The sequence below is a fragment of the Drosophila pseudoobscura genome, chromosome X (assembly GCF_009870125.1).
Source record: "Drosophila pseudoobscura strain MV-25-SWS-2005 chromosome X, UCI_Dpse_MV25, whole genome shotgun sequence".
Taxonomy (NCBI): domain Eukaryota; kingdom Metazoa; phylum Arthropoda; class Insecta; order Diptera; family Drosophilidae; genus Drosophila; species Drosophila pseudoobscura.
This window is the reverse complement of record NC_046683.1, coordinates 12,337,695-12,353,838: the sequence shown is the minus strand read 5'-3', so window position 1 is coordinate 12,353,838 and position 16,144 is coordinate 12,337,695. Positions and strand designations below refer to the sequence as shown.

The following is a 16,144-nucleotide window of genomic DNA, read 5'->3' as shown; positions in this document are numbered from 1 at the left end:
CACTTGAAAGCCATGTTTCATGCCAGAGAGAGGGAGCGTGAACGGTCGAAATAAGACCCGAAAGGAGAGCGCGTTGCGGAAGCGGACCAGCTGGCATAATGTCATCCAGTCGCAGGCAATGGTGGCCTTCCTTTGAAGGAAGGATAGTTCTAGCGAGGAGCGAGTCTAGCTAGGAGCTGTTTGACGGGTTGAAACGGGTTCCTTGCGGAAATATCACTCTTCGATAGGCACTCTTCGTCACCATATCTCTGTGTTGCATGCCACTGTGCGCTGTAGTCGTTGTAGCTGATGTTGATGAGGCATCGTGCACTTTAGGCAAATTAGTTACGCAGCTCATGTTCTTGGCCTCATCCTCATTCCCAGCCTCGTGTAACCGCATCCCTAGACCAAAGCCCAACAACACCATTCCATTTTGGGATACGCTACTTGTGTGTGTGTGTGTGTGCGTGCGTGTGTGTGTGTTTGGGGGGTAAACAAATTTAATAAATAGCTAAACCCACACACACCCACCGCACAACCCTTTGTACCAGCAACCAGCAGGCTTTCGGGGAGGGGAATGGACGGTTCCGGCTGTCAGCAAGAAACCCTTCAACCCTCTCTCAGTCAGGCGGGAGGGCGGGGTAACGCCTTCTTTTGGGCCAGACATATTCATATTTACTCAAGTTTATGGAGCATTGTATTTGTCTTTGGTTTCTGTCATCTCCCGGACATTTGTCGGCTGTTGTTTCTTGGGGCATTCCGCCGGCATTGCCACATAAAATATAACACTTCATTTTGGCCAGTGGTTGGGGGAAAGGAGGTTGGGTTTTTTCCTCAATATCTAGAATGTCTTGACGCCTACACACACACACACACACACGACCCACAATGAGGGTCGATAGAGTCGGGGTCTCATAATTTATATGCTAAACATATTGCGCTTATATGGTATTACAAAAATATCTAAATATGTACATACCCGGCGTATCCCTGTTACGCATTTTAGTTGTATCTTGTAGCTTGTCTGGTGGCCACAACTTGACTGTCACTTCAAATGGCTGCAGTCGGCTGGGAGTGGCTTTTTCTGGTTCTGATTCTGGTTGTGGGTGTGGGCGTGGGTGTTGGGGGGCTGATGAAAAGGTTAAGCTTGAAATGTTCAAGCCCCATGATCGAGCAGTGCGGGCTAGAGACGACCGACTCGACCCGACCCTTGTCAAAGGTTAGCCAACGTCTCTTGTCCTTCTACCGCCGCTGATGACGGCTGGTGACCCCGATCTATCTGTTAAACACCTCCGAGGACCTGAATGGCTTTCAAACTTCACTTCTCAATGCTAGATCCTCCATCTTTTGGTGGTTCTTAAATATATTCATTGCATTTTCTAAATCTGATTGCTACCTACAAAATATCCGAGCGATTTTCTTGTGAAAAGAACTCTGGTCCTAAGCATACGGTTTGTACGATTAGTACAATCCCTTCCCCTTATTATTTCCCACCAATACGAACTTCCTCTTGCCCACTGATCAGATGGATCTCCAACCCATCGTCCACTGGGACAGGAGTTTTTGCACCGAAATGGTGACCTCGTTCGTTGCCCAACGCATTGCTCTCTCCACAGTTCACATTCTGGCCCTGACTTTAGTGCTTTTGGCTGTCAGCCATGCATGCCACTGGCATTCCCGTGAAGCGCTCAGCGGAGCATAAACTGTTCACAGACCATTGCCACCTGTAGAGGCGTTCCTTTCTCATGAAGAACAATGGAATGGGATGGCATAAGATGATGACTTACCCATGATGATGATGGCGCTGGCTGGGACGTCGCTGGGGACGCGGCTGCACTGATGGAGGCGCATGGGGATGACACCAAAGCGGCAGGCGTTGCACCTTCTTCACCTCCGGGGAGAGGCCCATTATCCGTGTGGCCGCCGCACTGGCGCTCAACGGTGATGTCATATTGGCCAAATCGCTGGCATCCGTATCCTCCTCGGCATCATCGGGCTCCCTTGCCGCCGCCACCGCCGCATTGGCGATGGCCGGACGTGAGCGTCGCGGTGGCCGGGGCAAGGGCTTGGGTGCCACCCGACGGCGATTATTCTGAGGGCAGTTTTGTGTGGCTATTGTCGGATGTGCGGATCGGATTGTCTTCATTGGATGCGGCAGATTATTATTGCTAATGCTTTGCCAATGATGCAGCGGTTGCAGCAGTTGCCTTGAGTGGACCTGCTGCTGATGCTGTGGCTGTTGCTGTGGCTGTTGCAGCGGCTGCTGCTGATTCGCTGTTGCATGGCTCGGCGCTGACCGAAGATCGTTCAGCATTACATCCAGATCGCTGGCCAAAGAGCTGAGCAGCTGCAATAATGGAAATGAATGAGAGATGTAGCACAGACAGAACACACAGGGCGGTATCTAGTGAGAAGCTAAACAATAAATCAATCACAAGTTCAAAGTCCAATGTGTCCAGATGGGGTTTCAGAACCGCCCCCGAATTACTTTCGAACCCAAGAAAAATCTCTCGTTACACGTTACTCGTACAAGGATACATTTTTGAGAGATTTTTTTCATAGCTTTTGGCGTCATTGTATTCGTAGCTAAAGAACTAGCGTGTGGCTGGCAGAAAAAACATTAGCGAGACAGTAAAATATAAAAGCAACGAGTGGAAATCAAGAGGAAAAGATGTGAGAGACAAAGCGAAAAGAAAACATCAGCGAGACAGAGAAATAATAAAGCAGCGAGAGAAGCGAGTATCTTCGATGTGGTTTCTGGTAAGAAATAACGAGAGTATATCTTTTATCTTTTTACTCGCTGATTATTTGTGCTTTTTTCTCTGTCTCTCGCTGGTTTTTCTTCAGCTCTTGCTGATTATCTTCGATTCTGATGGCTGCTTCTTTTATATCTCCAGTTTTCTTAGTTTCTCCTCTCGCTAGTTGTTTTTCGACTCTGTACTTTCTCGCTACTTTCTTTTTTACACGCTGCTTGTCCAGCTTTACCTACTGTCCAATCAAACCGCAAATCAGAACCAAGCAGCAAGTCTACAACTTGAAATGCCATGAAAACGATCAGCGATTTGATTGAAAATCAGACCAATCAATGCGATTGATTGGTATTTAAGTTCTATGAGGCTCTCTCTCCGCCCCCCTTTGCAGCGACATGCAAATCTCCAGCTCGATTCTGGGTTAATGAACGGATGTCTCAAGTGGCGACAGCTCATGGGAATCATTTGATTCGCAAAATCATGGCCCAGAGAGAGGCCTCTTGGACTTAGCCTTCGGTGTCGTTCGTGTCGTTTCGTGTCTCTTTGCGGAGGAATTTCCGTTACACAAACATTCGGCTAGCGGTGGTGGGGCATGCATCGGATTGGAGTGTGGGGTGTTGGGTGTGGGGTGTGGGGTGCTTTGGGTGGGGTACCGCTGTACCTGCCACAACTGGTCTTAACTTCCGGCGCGCCGGTGGCAGGCCTTGGCTGTGGCTGTGGCTCTGTCGCGGATCTGTGTCTGTGGCGATCTCCAATAATTACGCGCTCCACTGTCTTGTCTTGGCTAATGCAATAATAACGGGTTTGTGGCTGGCCCCTGCCCTGCCTCATATGCAACATGGTTAACCCGTGTTCCCAAGCCAAGTGCCAAAAAGCAGCCCCACAGCCCCAGCCCCCAGCCCCAGCACCAGTCCCAGCCCCAGCAAACCGGCTCCCACGCTCTGTGCTAATTTGATCTCCACTTCGTTTTGAGTTCCTTTTTGTTTTTTTTTTTGTTTCTTGTGTTGTTTTTCTGTGTATTTATAAATATTTCTTTTGGCAAACTGTAGGCAAATGCTGCACGAAAACTGAAGTGGAAAACGAATGGGGAATCGGGGAATCTGGGAATCTGCAAAGACTGGCAACAGTCTGGAGGGGAGGCTTTCTGGAGGCAGTTCTAAGGCAAACAAAAGATCCCAGCATTTGGAGAGGGAATTGGAAATTGCTTTCATTTGAATGTCACACCCGAATTCACAGCCAAATCCCACACAAGGCACACGACCGCTGTTTGAAGGCATTTTGTGCTCTTCGCTTATGGGGAATTTTGTGTTAAATCTAAAAATATTTCTATAATTTATACAAAAATAAATAATATATAAATTCCAGGCCAAAAATGGTTTTGTGCATCATCTCATCTCATCCTCATCTCCCAATCGAATCGGCATCACGTATACGCCTCATTGGAGTTTGTGGAAGAAAATAAAAAACTTAAACATATGGATTAGCATGTAATAATGCCACAGCCACACTCCCAGGCAAACTAGAGGCACAGACAGCCAGAGAGACGGCCAGACAAGGGAGACAGAGCCATAGACGAGCCGCCAGCCAATTGAGCAATTGCCACAGCAAACAGATTCAAATTGAAAATGTGGGCAAAGCAAGCAAAAACCAAACCAAAACAAAAAAAAAACGACAAAAAACAGACAAGAAATGAAAACCAAAATCAATGGCCGAGGCATCGAATGCCCTTCCTTATAGCAGGGGGAATTTCGGGTCAAATTTGATGCCACGTAGGGCTGGTTATCGATACGGGAGGGCGATATTTACGTTTCGATATCGATTTTTTCTTACGATTTGGGTTCGCCCTGGAATTTGGGGCTTAGAATTACTTTTTTGAGTCAAAACTTTTGACTATCGATATGCCCGATAATTATAAGGATTTAATATCATCGCTAGGATATTCCTTGTGATATTCGTGACGGTAGCTAGTTCCTAGTTCCCCATGGCTGACAAGTCCTCGACGAATTCACGGGTGGACCAGCCATCGCTGATATCACGGGTGGCAATTCATTCACAAGAACATATATGTGAAAAATTCGATAAATTAGGCGATTTATACGTGACGAGGCACATCCATAGCTCCCCATGGCCGACCATCGATGAATGGGTGACAGACCTCGACGCATCAAAAACCCATCTAGCCTTCTTTAAGGGCAGGGTATCAAATAACCAGGGGGCTAAAAAATTGAAAATAAAATGGAAACCCAACCGCAGAGTTTCTTGTGTTTGAAGTGCAAACAAAACTTCAATTGGCAATATACGCGAGTGGGGAGCGAGGAGTCGAGAGAGAGAGCGAGAGAGGTAGGGCAAACAGGGATTGAAATGGAGAGGAAGTGGGATTATTAGCAACTGAGGAAGGGAATGGGGAGCAAGAGCGAGCACTTTCAATTTAAATCTCATAAAACAATTTGGTGAAAGAAATTCAACAAAAATAAAATTAAATTTTATTTAATTTTAAATTAAATTTAATAAGCGACGCGGACGTCTTGCTCGTTGTCTTTTCCCCCTTTTACTTACCGCAATGGCATCCATTACGGCGTTAACCATTTTACTGCTGCTTCTTTGCCTTCTTGTTGTTTCTTCGAATTTATCTGAGCCTCTCGCTGGTTCTCGCTGTTCTGGAGGCCTATATTCGTCTCTCGCTGGTTGTCTGCTCTTCTCGTTTTAGTTCTTTGCTACATCTCCCGCTGCTTATTCGATTGGCTCGCTGCTTTGTCCTTCTCTCGCTGCTTCTTCGTTTCTACTCGCTGTGACTATCCTTCTTCTCTCGTTGCTTCTTTGCCAATCTCGCCGCTTCTTTGTGACTTGGCTGCTTCGATTTCTTGAAACTTTTGATTTATTTGACAATCATGCAAATATTTTGCCCACAATTTCGCAATGTTGTTGTTGCGCGACTCTTCGCCGACGGATTCTCAATTTCAATTTCAATTCGAATTCATTTGGCTTCTCGTAGCCCGTTCTCCAGCGACCCGCCTGGCTCCTTTGTCGCTGGATCTGTTGACATTTAATTAACGTTCACGATTTGCTCATGCGACAGGTGATGGTTCCGACCGGACAGGCGCGGATTGGCCCGCCAGATCCGAGGATGAGGCTGAGGCTGAGGCTGAGGACTGCGGTAGTACGTGGTACGTGCTCTCGGGCTCTGTGGGTTGAAACAAATTGTGAAAGAGTTATAGGTTTCTGGCGATGCAAATGACAACTCAAGTGGGCAGCAAAAGGCGTTTCAAAATAAAGAAAATACAATAAAGTGTAGATTAAATATGCATAGAAGTTATGACAATAATGAGATCACTATTGAGGTTGAACGAAGGCTAAGGTTGGACAGAATCCAAAGGAGACTTCGTCAAGGAAAAGGCCATAGACATAGACACAGTCCAGGATACCTCTGTAATGGGTTCAGAAATAGATAAGAAATGGTTTGAAGCAGACAACGACGATGAAATGGAAGCCCTGCTACCTTTGGGGCATAATTACGATCGAATCTATGTTGAATTTCAAGTGAATGACATGTCCATGGCTCCATCTGGGGTATAGAGGGCACGACTCCCATTCCGAGGATCTATGTCTATCGAAAGTATCGCAGAATCGTGAGATGGGGCGGTGTTTTCCAGGCAAACAAATGGAATAATAAAATGGTGAAAATGGCAGAGAAACCGTCAGAAACAGAAACAAAAAACTAACCAAAAAAAATGGGCACGAAAAAAGTGAATGTTGAATGTATCTTGCAGATACACTCGTCGCACATTCATACATAAGTATTTTTTTAATTAAAACCCCGTGCAGAGCAATTGCTTGGCTCTTTCTGGCTCTGTCCAAACATTTTGTGGGGCCCCAACTTTATTTGACAATGTCCCAGGCCCCACCCCCCTCCCCCCTTCCCCCCGTCTCTACGCACACGATGATGATGTAGATGTTGACAAATGGAAAAACTCGTTTCACGTATATTTTCCACACAATTTTCCGCATTTTATGCTCATTAATTACATTTTCATTTCAGTTTCTGCATTTACATAACCATTTCATTTCATTTCATTCGTATCTATCGTATCTGTCGTATCTTTCGGATACTATTTTGAAGCTGGTTATAGTATCTCTGGGTGTTCCCCTTGAAAAGGGTATGCTCGTTTTAATTAGATCAGAAACTCTTTCTTTTTCAGATATATTCTTGATCCGCACTTAACAGAAAACAGACAAATATTTCATGCACTGCATTTACTCCAGAAATTTCCCCTAAGCGAGCGGCTGCAGCCAGGGAAAAGAGAGCCTTGAGCCTCCAATCCGAGAGTGGAAATTTTTGCACCCACATTTTGGTATTAATATGAAATTATTAGATGCAAATAAATTTCATATTTAAATAATTAATATATTAATTAAATATATTTAATATTTGAGAACAATATTTTATAAATTATTATTTTTATGTGTTTAATACTTGGATTAAATAAGTGACAAATGAATTAAATTCATAAATACATTTTTGTATTTATTTTTGTACTTTATTTTTGTTAGTTTTAATTTTTAATTTATATTTAATTATTATTTATTTATTATTATTTTTAATTAATTATTATTATTATTATTTTTTAAATTAATATTTTACTTAATATTTTTGTATTATATATTTTTATTTTTTTTTATTTTTAATTTATTTTTGTAACTTTTATGTTTACATCAAAGTGAGTCCTCTTTAATTTCCCGATGTTTTTATAAAAAATAAAAAAAAATACAAAAAATATTTATGTTAATATTATTATCTGTGTGTTTCCTTTACCCTGCCACTTTTCTCTAAGTGTATACTAAGTGCTAGTCAGTCCCATCTCTTCAATATATTAAATTTCAATCATAGGGTATCCATTGCTTCGGTTGCTGATGTCCGCAGCGTTCCTCCTTTCTTGTTTGTTGCCTCGAAATTCCACAGTGTGTATGGCTGACGGTTGACGGAAGTTGAATTGCAAATGAAATTGTGAACAGTTCAGATACGAGATACGCGGCTTTAAGGTTGAAATGCATTCGACTCGCGACAACATTTCCCGCACCAACAAAAAACAACCGAAAAATCGGTGGCCATCAAACGAGAAGCGTGAAAAAACAAAAAAATGTCACGCAGTCGCCGCAGAAGCAGCTCATTACAAAAGCTTTAAATGCATACAAAACGAGCCGAAGTCTCGTATTCATTTATTTGGCTTGAATAAATTGTTGATCAAATGGGGAAGATGCCTTCAAATGGGATTCTCTATCTACTAGATGTATCGCTGCGTCTCTTTGGGGATCGGCTTTGGTTGAGTAATTCATGATTCGGCACATAAGTCAATTATTCTCAAGCTTTATTTTAGTCTGGATCCTTAACGAACCGAAGCCTCAACCTCATCTTTCACCTCAACAGCTACCGTGTCTTTGTTGAGCCTTTGCTTGGCGACAGGCCTTCTCGGATCGGATTGATCATTTGTGCTATCTTTCCACGAGTTAGGCCATCTTTAAAATGGTGAATCACTGCTCCACAGATTGATAAGCCGATTCAAAGAACACAGATGAAAGACAGGGGCTACTCAGCAAATTGGGACAAAAGATCTAGGGTCCATGCCGACCACACACCCGTATTTTTGCTGAGGTTGGAAAAAAGTTCAGTTCTCTCTCTACGAAATCCTGATCGAAAGATAATGACAGCTGCGAAATACTTGAAACATCAACAAAATTCAAGAACAAGGGCCAGGAGGCTTCTGTTAACCTGTGGCCTCCATCCGGTTTTCATTGGTGCTCCCGTTTTCGCAGAAATTAAAACAAAACACACCTCAATTGCAGATCGAATAAAAACAGATGACTTATTAATGCATTTACATATAAGGGACACATTTACCAGGGAAATTCAGCTTTAGATTTTTTTAAAAAGAATTTTCTTTTAACCCAACCTCAAAATTTGCGTGGAAATAGTGCAACAACATTTTGCGTTTTCGTGCAAACAGCGGACGCCCCGATCGACACATCGGATGCAGCAAATAACAGAGCATGTTCTGCGCTTAACAGCACTAAATGTTGTCTCTGCAAACGGAATGAATTCTTTGTGTTAGACTCATTTCATTGTAAATCTAAGCCATCTGCCCTGGCTCAAAAAAAGCATACCCTTGCCTATCCTTTTGCCAGTAACTAGAGAAGGATTCCGATAGCTGATTGGAGATCAAAACCTTCAATAGAGTGTCATCCCATCCATGCCAATCAATTCCCATCCAAACCACCAACGGCACGCCCACGCAGACCTCTTTCCCTCGGTCAAAATTAATGCTTGGACCAGAAGACAACTCTTTTGATCGAATGTGCCCCCGAAACCTTGGAAGACTCTCTGCTCAAAACAAAAATCTTTGCCCAGCCCCTGGCTACGCCTCAGCATTTGAGAGGATTTGAAGCTGCGAATATGAACCCAATAACAAAAAAAAAGCTTACACTGAGAAAAACAATGGCATAGTAAAAAGAAAAAAATCTTAGAAATAACAGGAAATTCGCTTAAAAATATTTAAAATTTTAAATGTAGTACATATTTAATATAAATATACAAAAAAAAAATATAATATATTAAGTTTTTAGGAATTATTTTTAATCTGATAGTGAAAATATTTAATTTAGATATGAAATAAGCAAATTTAAATATAAAATAGATTTATTTTAGGGACCCTTTTCATTTAAAAATATGAAATATTGTAATTTTAAATACGATATATAACTTATTAGTATCTAAATGTAAGTAAAAAAAAGTTTATTACTAGAAGAAAACTACAGATATTTTATCTACATGTTTTTTCTATAGCTATAAAAACCGGGATTGCCTCTGACTTTGAATTATAGTTGATTATAGTTGAATTTTCACCCGACTTTCATTAGGAAAAAAAACAATCGTTTGTTGCCAGGTAAAGCCTTATTTGATGGCCATCTGTTAGAAATACTTTCCTTAATAGGAAAATATGTTTTCAGCTTTTGCTTGGAAATCTAGTAGCTGTTCCGAGGGCTCTTTCGAGTGGAGAGCCAGGAACTTGCTTTACAATCTGAAACCCCGAAGACTCATTCGCTTATCATCACAGAATGTTTTCGGTATTTTGGAATATCTTTTGTGGATCTACTTGATCGGGCCATAAATTGTTGGCAAGAGGCATCGGAGCGCAACACAACAGAGAGAAAGACTCGTCGTGTTTGTGGCATGGAAATATCAATAATCAATAATCAATATCAATATTTCGAGGGCGATCCCATCCGAATGAACGAGCGAACGGCTTGTATCAATTTCGGGTCTAATGAATGTTTCGTCTGATCTTCGTTTTGATCTCTTCTCTGGTTATTTATTGAATTTATGTTAAGGTTAAATAACAGCGTGAAATTGAAATGAGTTTTAGTTTGAGCAGCAGCAGAGCAGCTGTCCCATTCCGCTACAGATACAGATACAAGCAGCATCTTCCTCTGCTTGAGATTTCGGGGTCGGGCGTTATCTTTTCTTGGACTTATCGCCGACTGAGGAGATGCCTCGTCTCTTCTTGTGGCACAGAAACGAGAAACGAGAAGCGAGAAGCGAGAAACGAGAATTTTCTGTAAATTGAATGATAAGCACGCACACAGGCCTTCCACATCTGAACGATGATATGTGATGATCGTCGTCGCCGTCGCCGTCGTCGTCCGGCAATCAATTGGGGAATTGAGGCTGAAGGTGATTCGCATTCTGGCCAGCCACTCAATTGAATCCATCTCTCTCCATCAACGCCATAAATCAATTGATATGACACTCGTGCTGCCCTTTTCCCCAATCAAAGGAGATTGGCGTCCATCGAATCGAATCGAGAGCCACTCGAGTCTCCGTCAATCTATGTGCTGCTGCAGCAATTGCATTTGGGGCTTCATTTGCGTCACTGAAGGCCTCTTCAATTAATGTTGACTATCAGATACTGTATCTCACACTTGTGTATCTGTCCGTATCCACTGCACGCGTGTATCTGTATCTGTATCTGTATTTGTATTTGTATCCGTATCTGATGTCAATGCAAATTGTGTTGCCAAAGGTCAGGTCTTCTGAGTGTTTTTTATTGTGTGGGATTTTTGCAGGGCTCGTAAAGATTGCAATTTTTAATAATCATTTTTATAGATTCTTTTTAATAATTTAAAAATAATAAAACTTAAAAACATAAAACCTTATACATATTATTTTACTAAATTCAGGAAAACTTTTTTTTATTTTTTTATTAAAAGCGTAAAGTTCCATTTATAAAAAATTACAAATTTTTTAAATAAATTGTAAAATTTAATTTGTAAGAAAATTACAAATTTCAGGTATACAATTTTAAAATAATAATGTTTCATACCAAACTTTTTTTTTTTAAGTTTATTTGTATACATATTTTTTAAATTAAAAAAATGTGCAGACCAAGAAGGTAGAGTTTTATAACAATTTATTTTAATTAAAAACGTCTACAATTTTTTTTTTTTTTGGGATTTATTTTTTATTAATTTGATTATTTTTAAAGTCATAAAAAAAATTGTGATCTTTGATTTTTCGACATTAAATATCTTACAGATACAGGTACAGATAGATCTGATTGCCATCCTATCGCTTAGGGGATCTTTGTACCTGTGGAGTCGCTTTCAGGGCACTACTGTATTCCATATCTACTCTAGTCCGACTTTTACTTTCGAGAAGGCGGAGAAACCCAACAAGACCACAGAATATCTACTGTCATGAAAAGCCAACAAACAAATGCAATACAATTAGTGGAAAAGACAGGCAGAAGAGAGAGAGAGAGAGAGAGAGAGACAGGACAGCGAAGGAGAGACAAACAGAAAGAAAGAAAACCAAAATGATTCTTTTTTTTTGTTTGCAGCAAGCAAGCGATCGCTTGGCAACGGCAGCCAAGGCAAGAAGTGGCACCAACTTGCTGAAAAAAAATATATATATGTATATGTATGTGGCAGCCACAGGAGCACGGGTACGGGCACACACGGATGGATGGACAGGCGTAGCGGATGGACGGATGGACGGAGGCCTTGTTTATGAATACGCGGGCATTGTCTGAATGTCTGAAATGTGGATGCAGCAGCAGACACACAACCAGGAAGAGGCGGTGGACAGGGTACAGGGAGCTGCGAGAAGGCCAGAAGAAGCAAATATAGATATAGATACTTCTCTCCACACACAGACACAGAGATACAGATACAGATACTCTGCGCACAATGTTAAAGAGCAGCAACAGGCAAAATATTGACAAATAGATTACAAGTTATTAAGAAAGGAATGGGGCAGGGACGGGGCAGGGGCAGGGAGCCATCCCACAGATAAAGATTCGTCAAGCAGGCGCGAAAAATGGAAGAAGATTCAAACACCAATATTTGTTGTGGCCTTTAATCCTTTTGGTAGCCTGATAAATCCCTTAATGCTTCATTTATAGACTATAAATATGTATATTCTGGAGAATTCTTGTATGAAAACATGCTTCTTCCGCCTCTGAGTTGGAATATTGTCGCGTGGGGTGCCACCACACAGCAACAACACGTGCAGCAGCGAGAGTGAGACGGAATTGAGGCAGGTTCGGGCTGCCGCACACTCATTGCCAATATTTGCCGAACAAATATGGTCGAAATCTATATTTAGACGCTGACGACCAGACCAGACCAGACCAGCCAAGACCCGATCGATGGATCGATCGCTGATCGTCTTCCCAGGCCCTGGCCTCGAACCGGAGCGTGGCTTTTGTTAACTGGCTTTCTATTGGAACAGTTGCTTTGGTCGACACACACACACAGCCCCCCCGAAAACAAAAACAAAACCAAAAGTGCGGCTCCCACATTGTGGATTGGATCCATCGATGGATCAGCGCCGAATGCAGGCATTCGAATGTGGGCGATGGCTGAGATCATGGCTTTAGGGCTGCCGAATTTCATACGGAATCATTGGGGAACTTCCCTGTCGATAAGATCATCAGTAATTACAGCTTTTCGGCAGGAGAAAATCACTTAAAAATGTACCCAAAGATGGTCTGAATTACATCTTTCTTTGCAGATCATTTCGAATGTTGCTGAACGAAGCGTAGGTATCTCTTTTCGCAGAATTTGAACCTAAGGGTGGACCCTTGACCGACAAACACAGAGGACTTTTTATCGTTTAAAAAATTTTCCAAAAATAATGCCTTCAAATTAAGCCTTTAAAATTATTTTAAGCTCACAGAAAAATGTGGAATTTATGACAAATAATTATTTTTCGCATAAAAATCGCAATGATTCACTGTGCTGAGACTTAATTTTTTGTTTAATATCTTATCCAAATATATGTCGTATATGTACATATATTGGGTCTTATGAGAGATTTCTTTGTACAGATTTGCTTAAGCTTTTAGCATAGTTTGCAGAAATCCCAGAATGGATACCACAAAAGATTGCACATGTAAATAAATATCTGTGTGTAAACAAATGTCTAGAGTGGTCATTAGTTAGCGGCCACGATCGCTATCGAGACTGAACACAGAACCAGAATGTACGGCTGCTACCTGCAGGGGAACGAGCGCAACCCATTGATAAGGCTAGAGGAAAGATAATGGGAAAGACATAGTACTATGACAACAGAAAATTGCATGAGAAAGACCATATCGCACAGAACTAATGGCGGTAAGCACACATACATATGTAGGTACTTATGGACTTATCAGACGGGGCAGTCATCGGGTTTGTAGAGGAGCATCTCGAGTAATTTGGACTCTTTCGATTCGGCAAATTCGGTGAGATAAGCAGAGCCCAGTAGTAGAGGGTAGGGTACTCCCAAACCAGGCGAGACAAAGAGAGAATGATAGAGAGAGATGGCAGTGGCTGATTAGCGGCAATCCGTAGCAATGTTTGGGGATACCCAGCACTTGTGGGATCTCAGGGGAGTACTGTTTTCGACTACCACAGATGTTGGAGAACTGGTGGAGTTACTCTCCATAATTTCAGATCACAGGGCATCCTCTAGTCGCGATGGTACGCTAAAACCATTGTTGGTGTTTTATCATCAGGTGCGGGCGCATGCGAATCCATGTCAGAGAGTGCCGGGGCAGAGGGAGAGTAGGATGTGACAACGGTGGAAGGAATGTGCGCAGGGCGGTGTAGCCGTAGAGGTGACGGCCGCGGAGAATGCAAAATGCCAGAACGATTAGCCATATTCCCAGTGTCAAAATGCATTGAAAGCGAAAGACGACACAAAAAGGAATACGGCCCATAAAGGTGCAATGCACGCAAAAAGTAAAAGAGACAGCAACAGAGACGCACACACGCACGCATACCAGAGAGAGGGAGAGCGCCATCCAAAGACGGGACAGAGAATGAAAGAGGAGACGGCCAGTCGGCCAGCCCACTCACGTAGAGTTGTGGGCGCTGTCAATTTGAGAGTATGCTTACCGGTAAAGAAGCTCTGTCTGTGGCTATCCTCTCCTCTTCTCTCCTCCTCTCTCTGCCCTCTTTGAACTTGAACTTGCCGCTAGAGGCGGCACCAGGTACTAGACAGGACAGTAGCCCTCTGGGCGATCGGATTGTGGGGGGGCAGGGGCTGCTCCAATTGTTTACCCGCACCGCACCACCACCACTCGCGCACTCACACTCACTCACTGAAACTTCACTTTACTTTACTTTTCGCACTTAACTTTACTTCGTTTTGCTCTTTGTGTTGCTGCTGCTGCTATTAAACAATTAAAGCTATATATAATTGGGTTGTCGGAACAACACAACACAAAATAATCAGGGGGGAGAAAAAAAAGAAAATAAGAGTATTTAATTAAGCGCGACCGACGCGGGGGAAAATCTTCTTCTGGTCTTCTTCAGCGGCAAACTACGAAACGCCGGCCTGCCTGCAACGGTTCTTATGGGATGGAGAGGGAAAACTACATACAACAGGCGACTGCGACCGCAACCGCAAAACGGCGATCGCGACTATGACTGCGACTGCGACTGCGACGGCGACTACGTACGAATTAATAATGACCGTTTCGGTTTCGGTTTCTTTCGGCCGGCGCGGAGCGGCGCGGCGGCGCAGCGACTGAGATAGGCAACGACTGCGACTGCGGCTGCGTCAGTGACGACAACACGACAACGACAAAAACGACGGGCCACGGCGCGGCGCAGCGACTCCGAGTGCGAACTCGAACTGAAGCCCGAAACGGCAAAGCAAAAGTAACGAAACGAAGCGCAGACAAAACGAAGAACCGAGACAGAGCAGCAGCAGCAGCAGCAGCAGCGGCAGCAGCGGCAGTGTGTGCGATAATAGCAGCAACAACATGTGAGCGAAACGAGCCTCAAAGGGCGAAGCTTTTGATACCCTTGCAGAGATCCATTGCCACATAGTACAAGTAATTATGCTATCTATGATGTGATTCTAATTGTGAAAGACTGCTCCCGGCATGTCTTGTCGAATCGAAGATGCAGGCCAAACATCTCCCGGTAATAGTAATACCTTCTGGAAGGATATCAAATCAGCCAGGCAGCATTACGGGATGAGTACGAACCGATTGGCGCACTGTGGTTCCAAAGTTATGAAGTAGACAAGGGAAAATCTGTTGAAAGTGAAATGTTCTGAGGAGATTTTTCTAGGCAGAGGAAACTCAGTGAAGTATTCCGCAGAATTTGATCAATATCGCATAGGATGCACAACCCTCCAAGATTTCGGGTTTTCTTGATTTAAATATTGATTAACAATACTAGAAGAAACTCTTCTTTGACCTGGAAATAGTAGTGCCTCGCCTTACAGCTTTCAAAACTGTTTTTCAGATACTTCCAGTCTTTCAAATGTAGTACTTCTACTAGAATGAGATGTAAGTATGAGAAAAAGCTTCCTACTTCTTGTTTTTTTATGACTTTGGACAAGTACTCACCCCTGGAATCTGTTATAATCGGTGGAAACAGAGGGCCTACCTGAGGATTCTCTTTCTTAGAATGTAGATGTCTGTAGGCATCTCCCACCAATCCATAGATCCGAATTGGGATTGTTGAAGAGGCCGGCGGAAGCTGTTATTTGCCTTCATCAATATCTATTGTATGTGTCTGGCCGGTACTCTGAATACTTGGATGCAGTGCCCAAAATTATCCAAGTGCCAAGTGGCGGCCCTTCCCATAGAAAGTTCGTTAGGCGTAATAAACAAGTCACGTCGGAAACCAGATTTGTTTTGATTTTCCTCTCTTTTTCTTGCATTTCGTGGGTTTCTGTTTTATTTTTTTTGTGGATTACGCACGTTTACTGGGTCAGTGCGTCGGGTCAGGCCCAGGCAGCCCCTTTCCAATTGCCACCGATTTTGGGGGGTCAGCACTTCAGGCCGTACGCCGATAACTGTTGACACTTTGCACTGACATATTTGTGGGTTGATGCAACGTGTTCGGCTTTCTGGCATTGACCT

General features: G+C 42.9%; 1 protein-coding gene across 3 annotated transcripts in view; it reads right to left on the bottom strand.

Annotated features, from left to right (window-relative positions):
• The window catches only part of spri (Src homology 2 domain-containing protein sprint), a 112,626-nt gene extending 97,820 nt beyond the window's left edge, over positions 1 to 14,806 (bottom strand). The window contains exons 1-4 of one of the 3 annotated variants that reach the window (XM_033385526.1): positions 14,647 to 14,806; positions 14,160 to 14,453; positions 5,286 to 5,910; positions 1,767 to 2,326 (exon numbers count right to left, since the gene is read on the bottom strand). In XM_033385526.1, the coding sequence (XP_033241417.1) occupies positions 1,767 to 2,326; positions 5,286 to 5,315 (590 nt within the window). In that variant the 5' untranslated portion in view covers positions 5,316 to 5,910; positions 14,160 to 14,453; positions 14,647 to 14,806. Of the gene's footprint in view, positions 1 to 1,766; positions 2,327 to 5,285; positions 5,911 to 14,159 lie in introns of all 3 variants that reach the window. The other 2 variants (XM_015186254.2, XM_033385527.1) reach the window with 2 other exon arrangements.
• Positions 14,807 to 16,144: the final 1,338 nt, after the last annotated feature.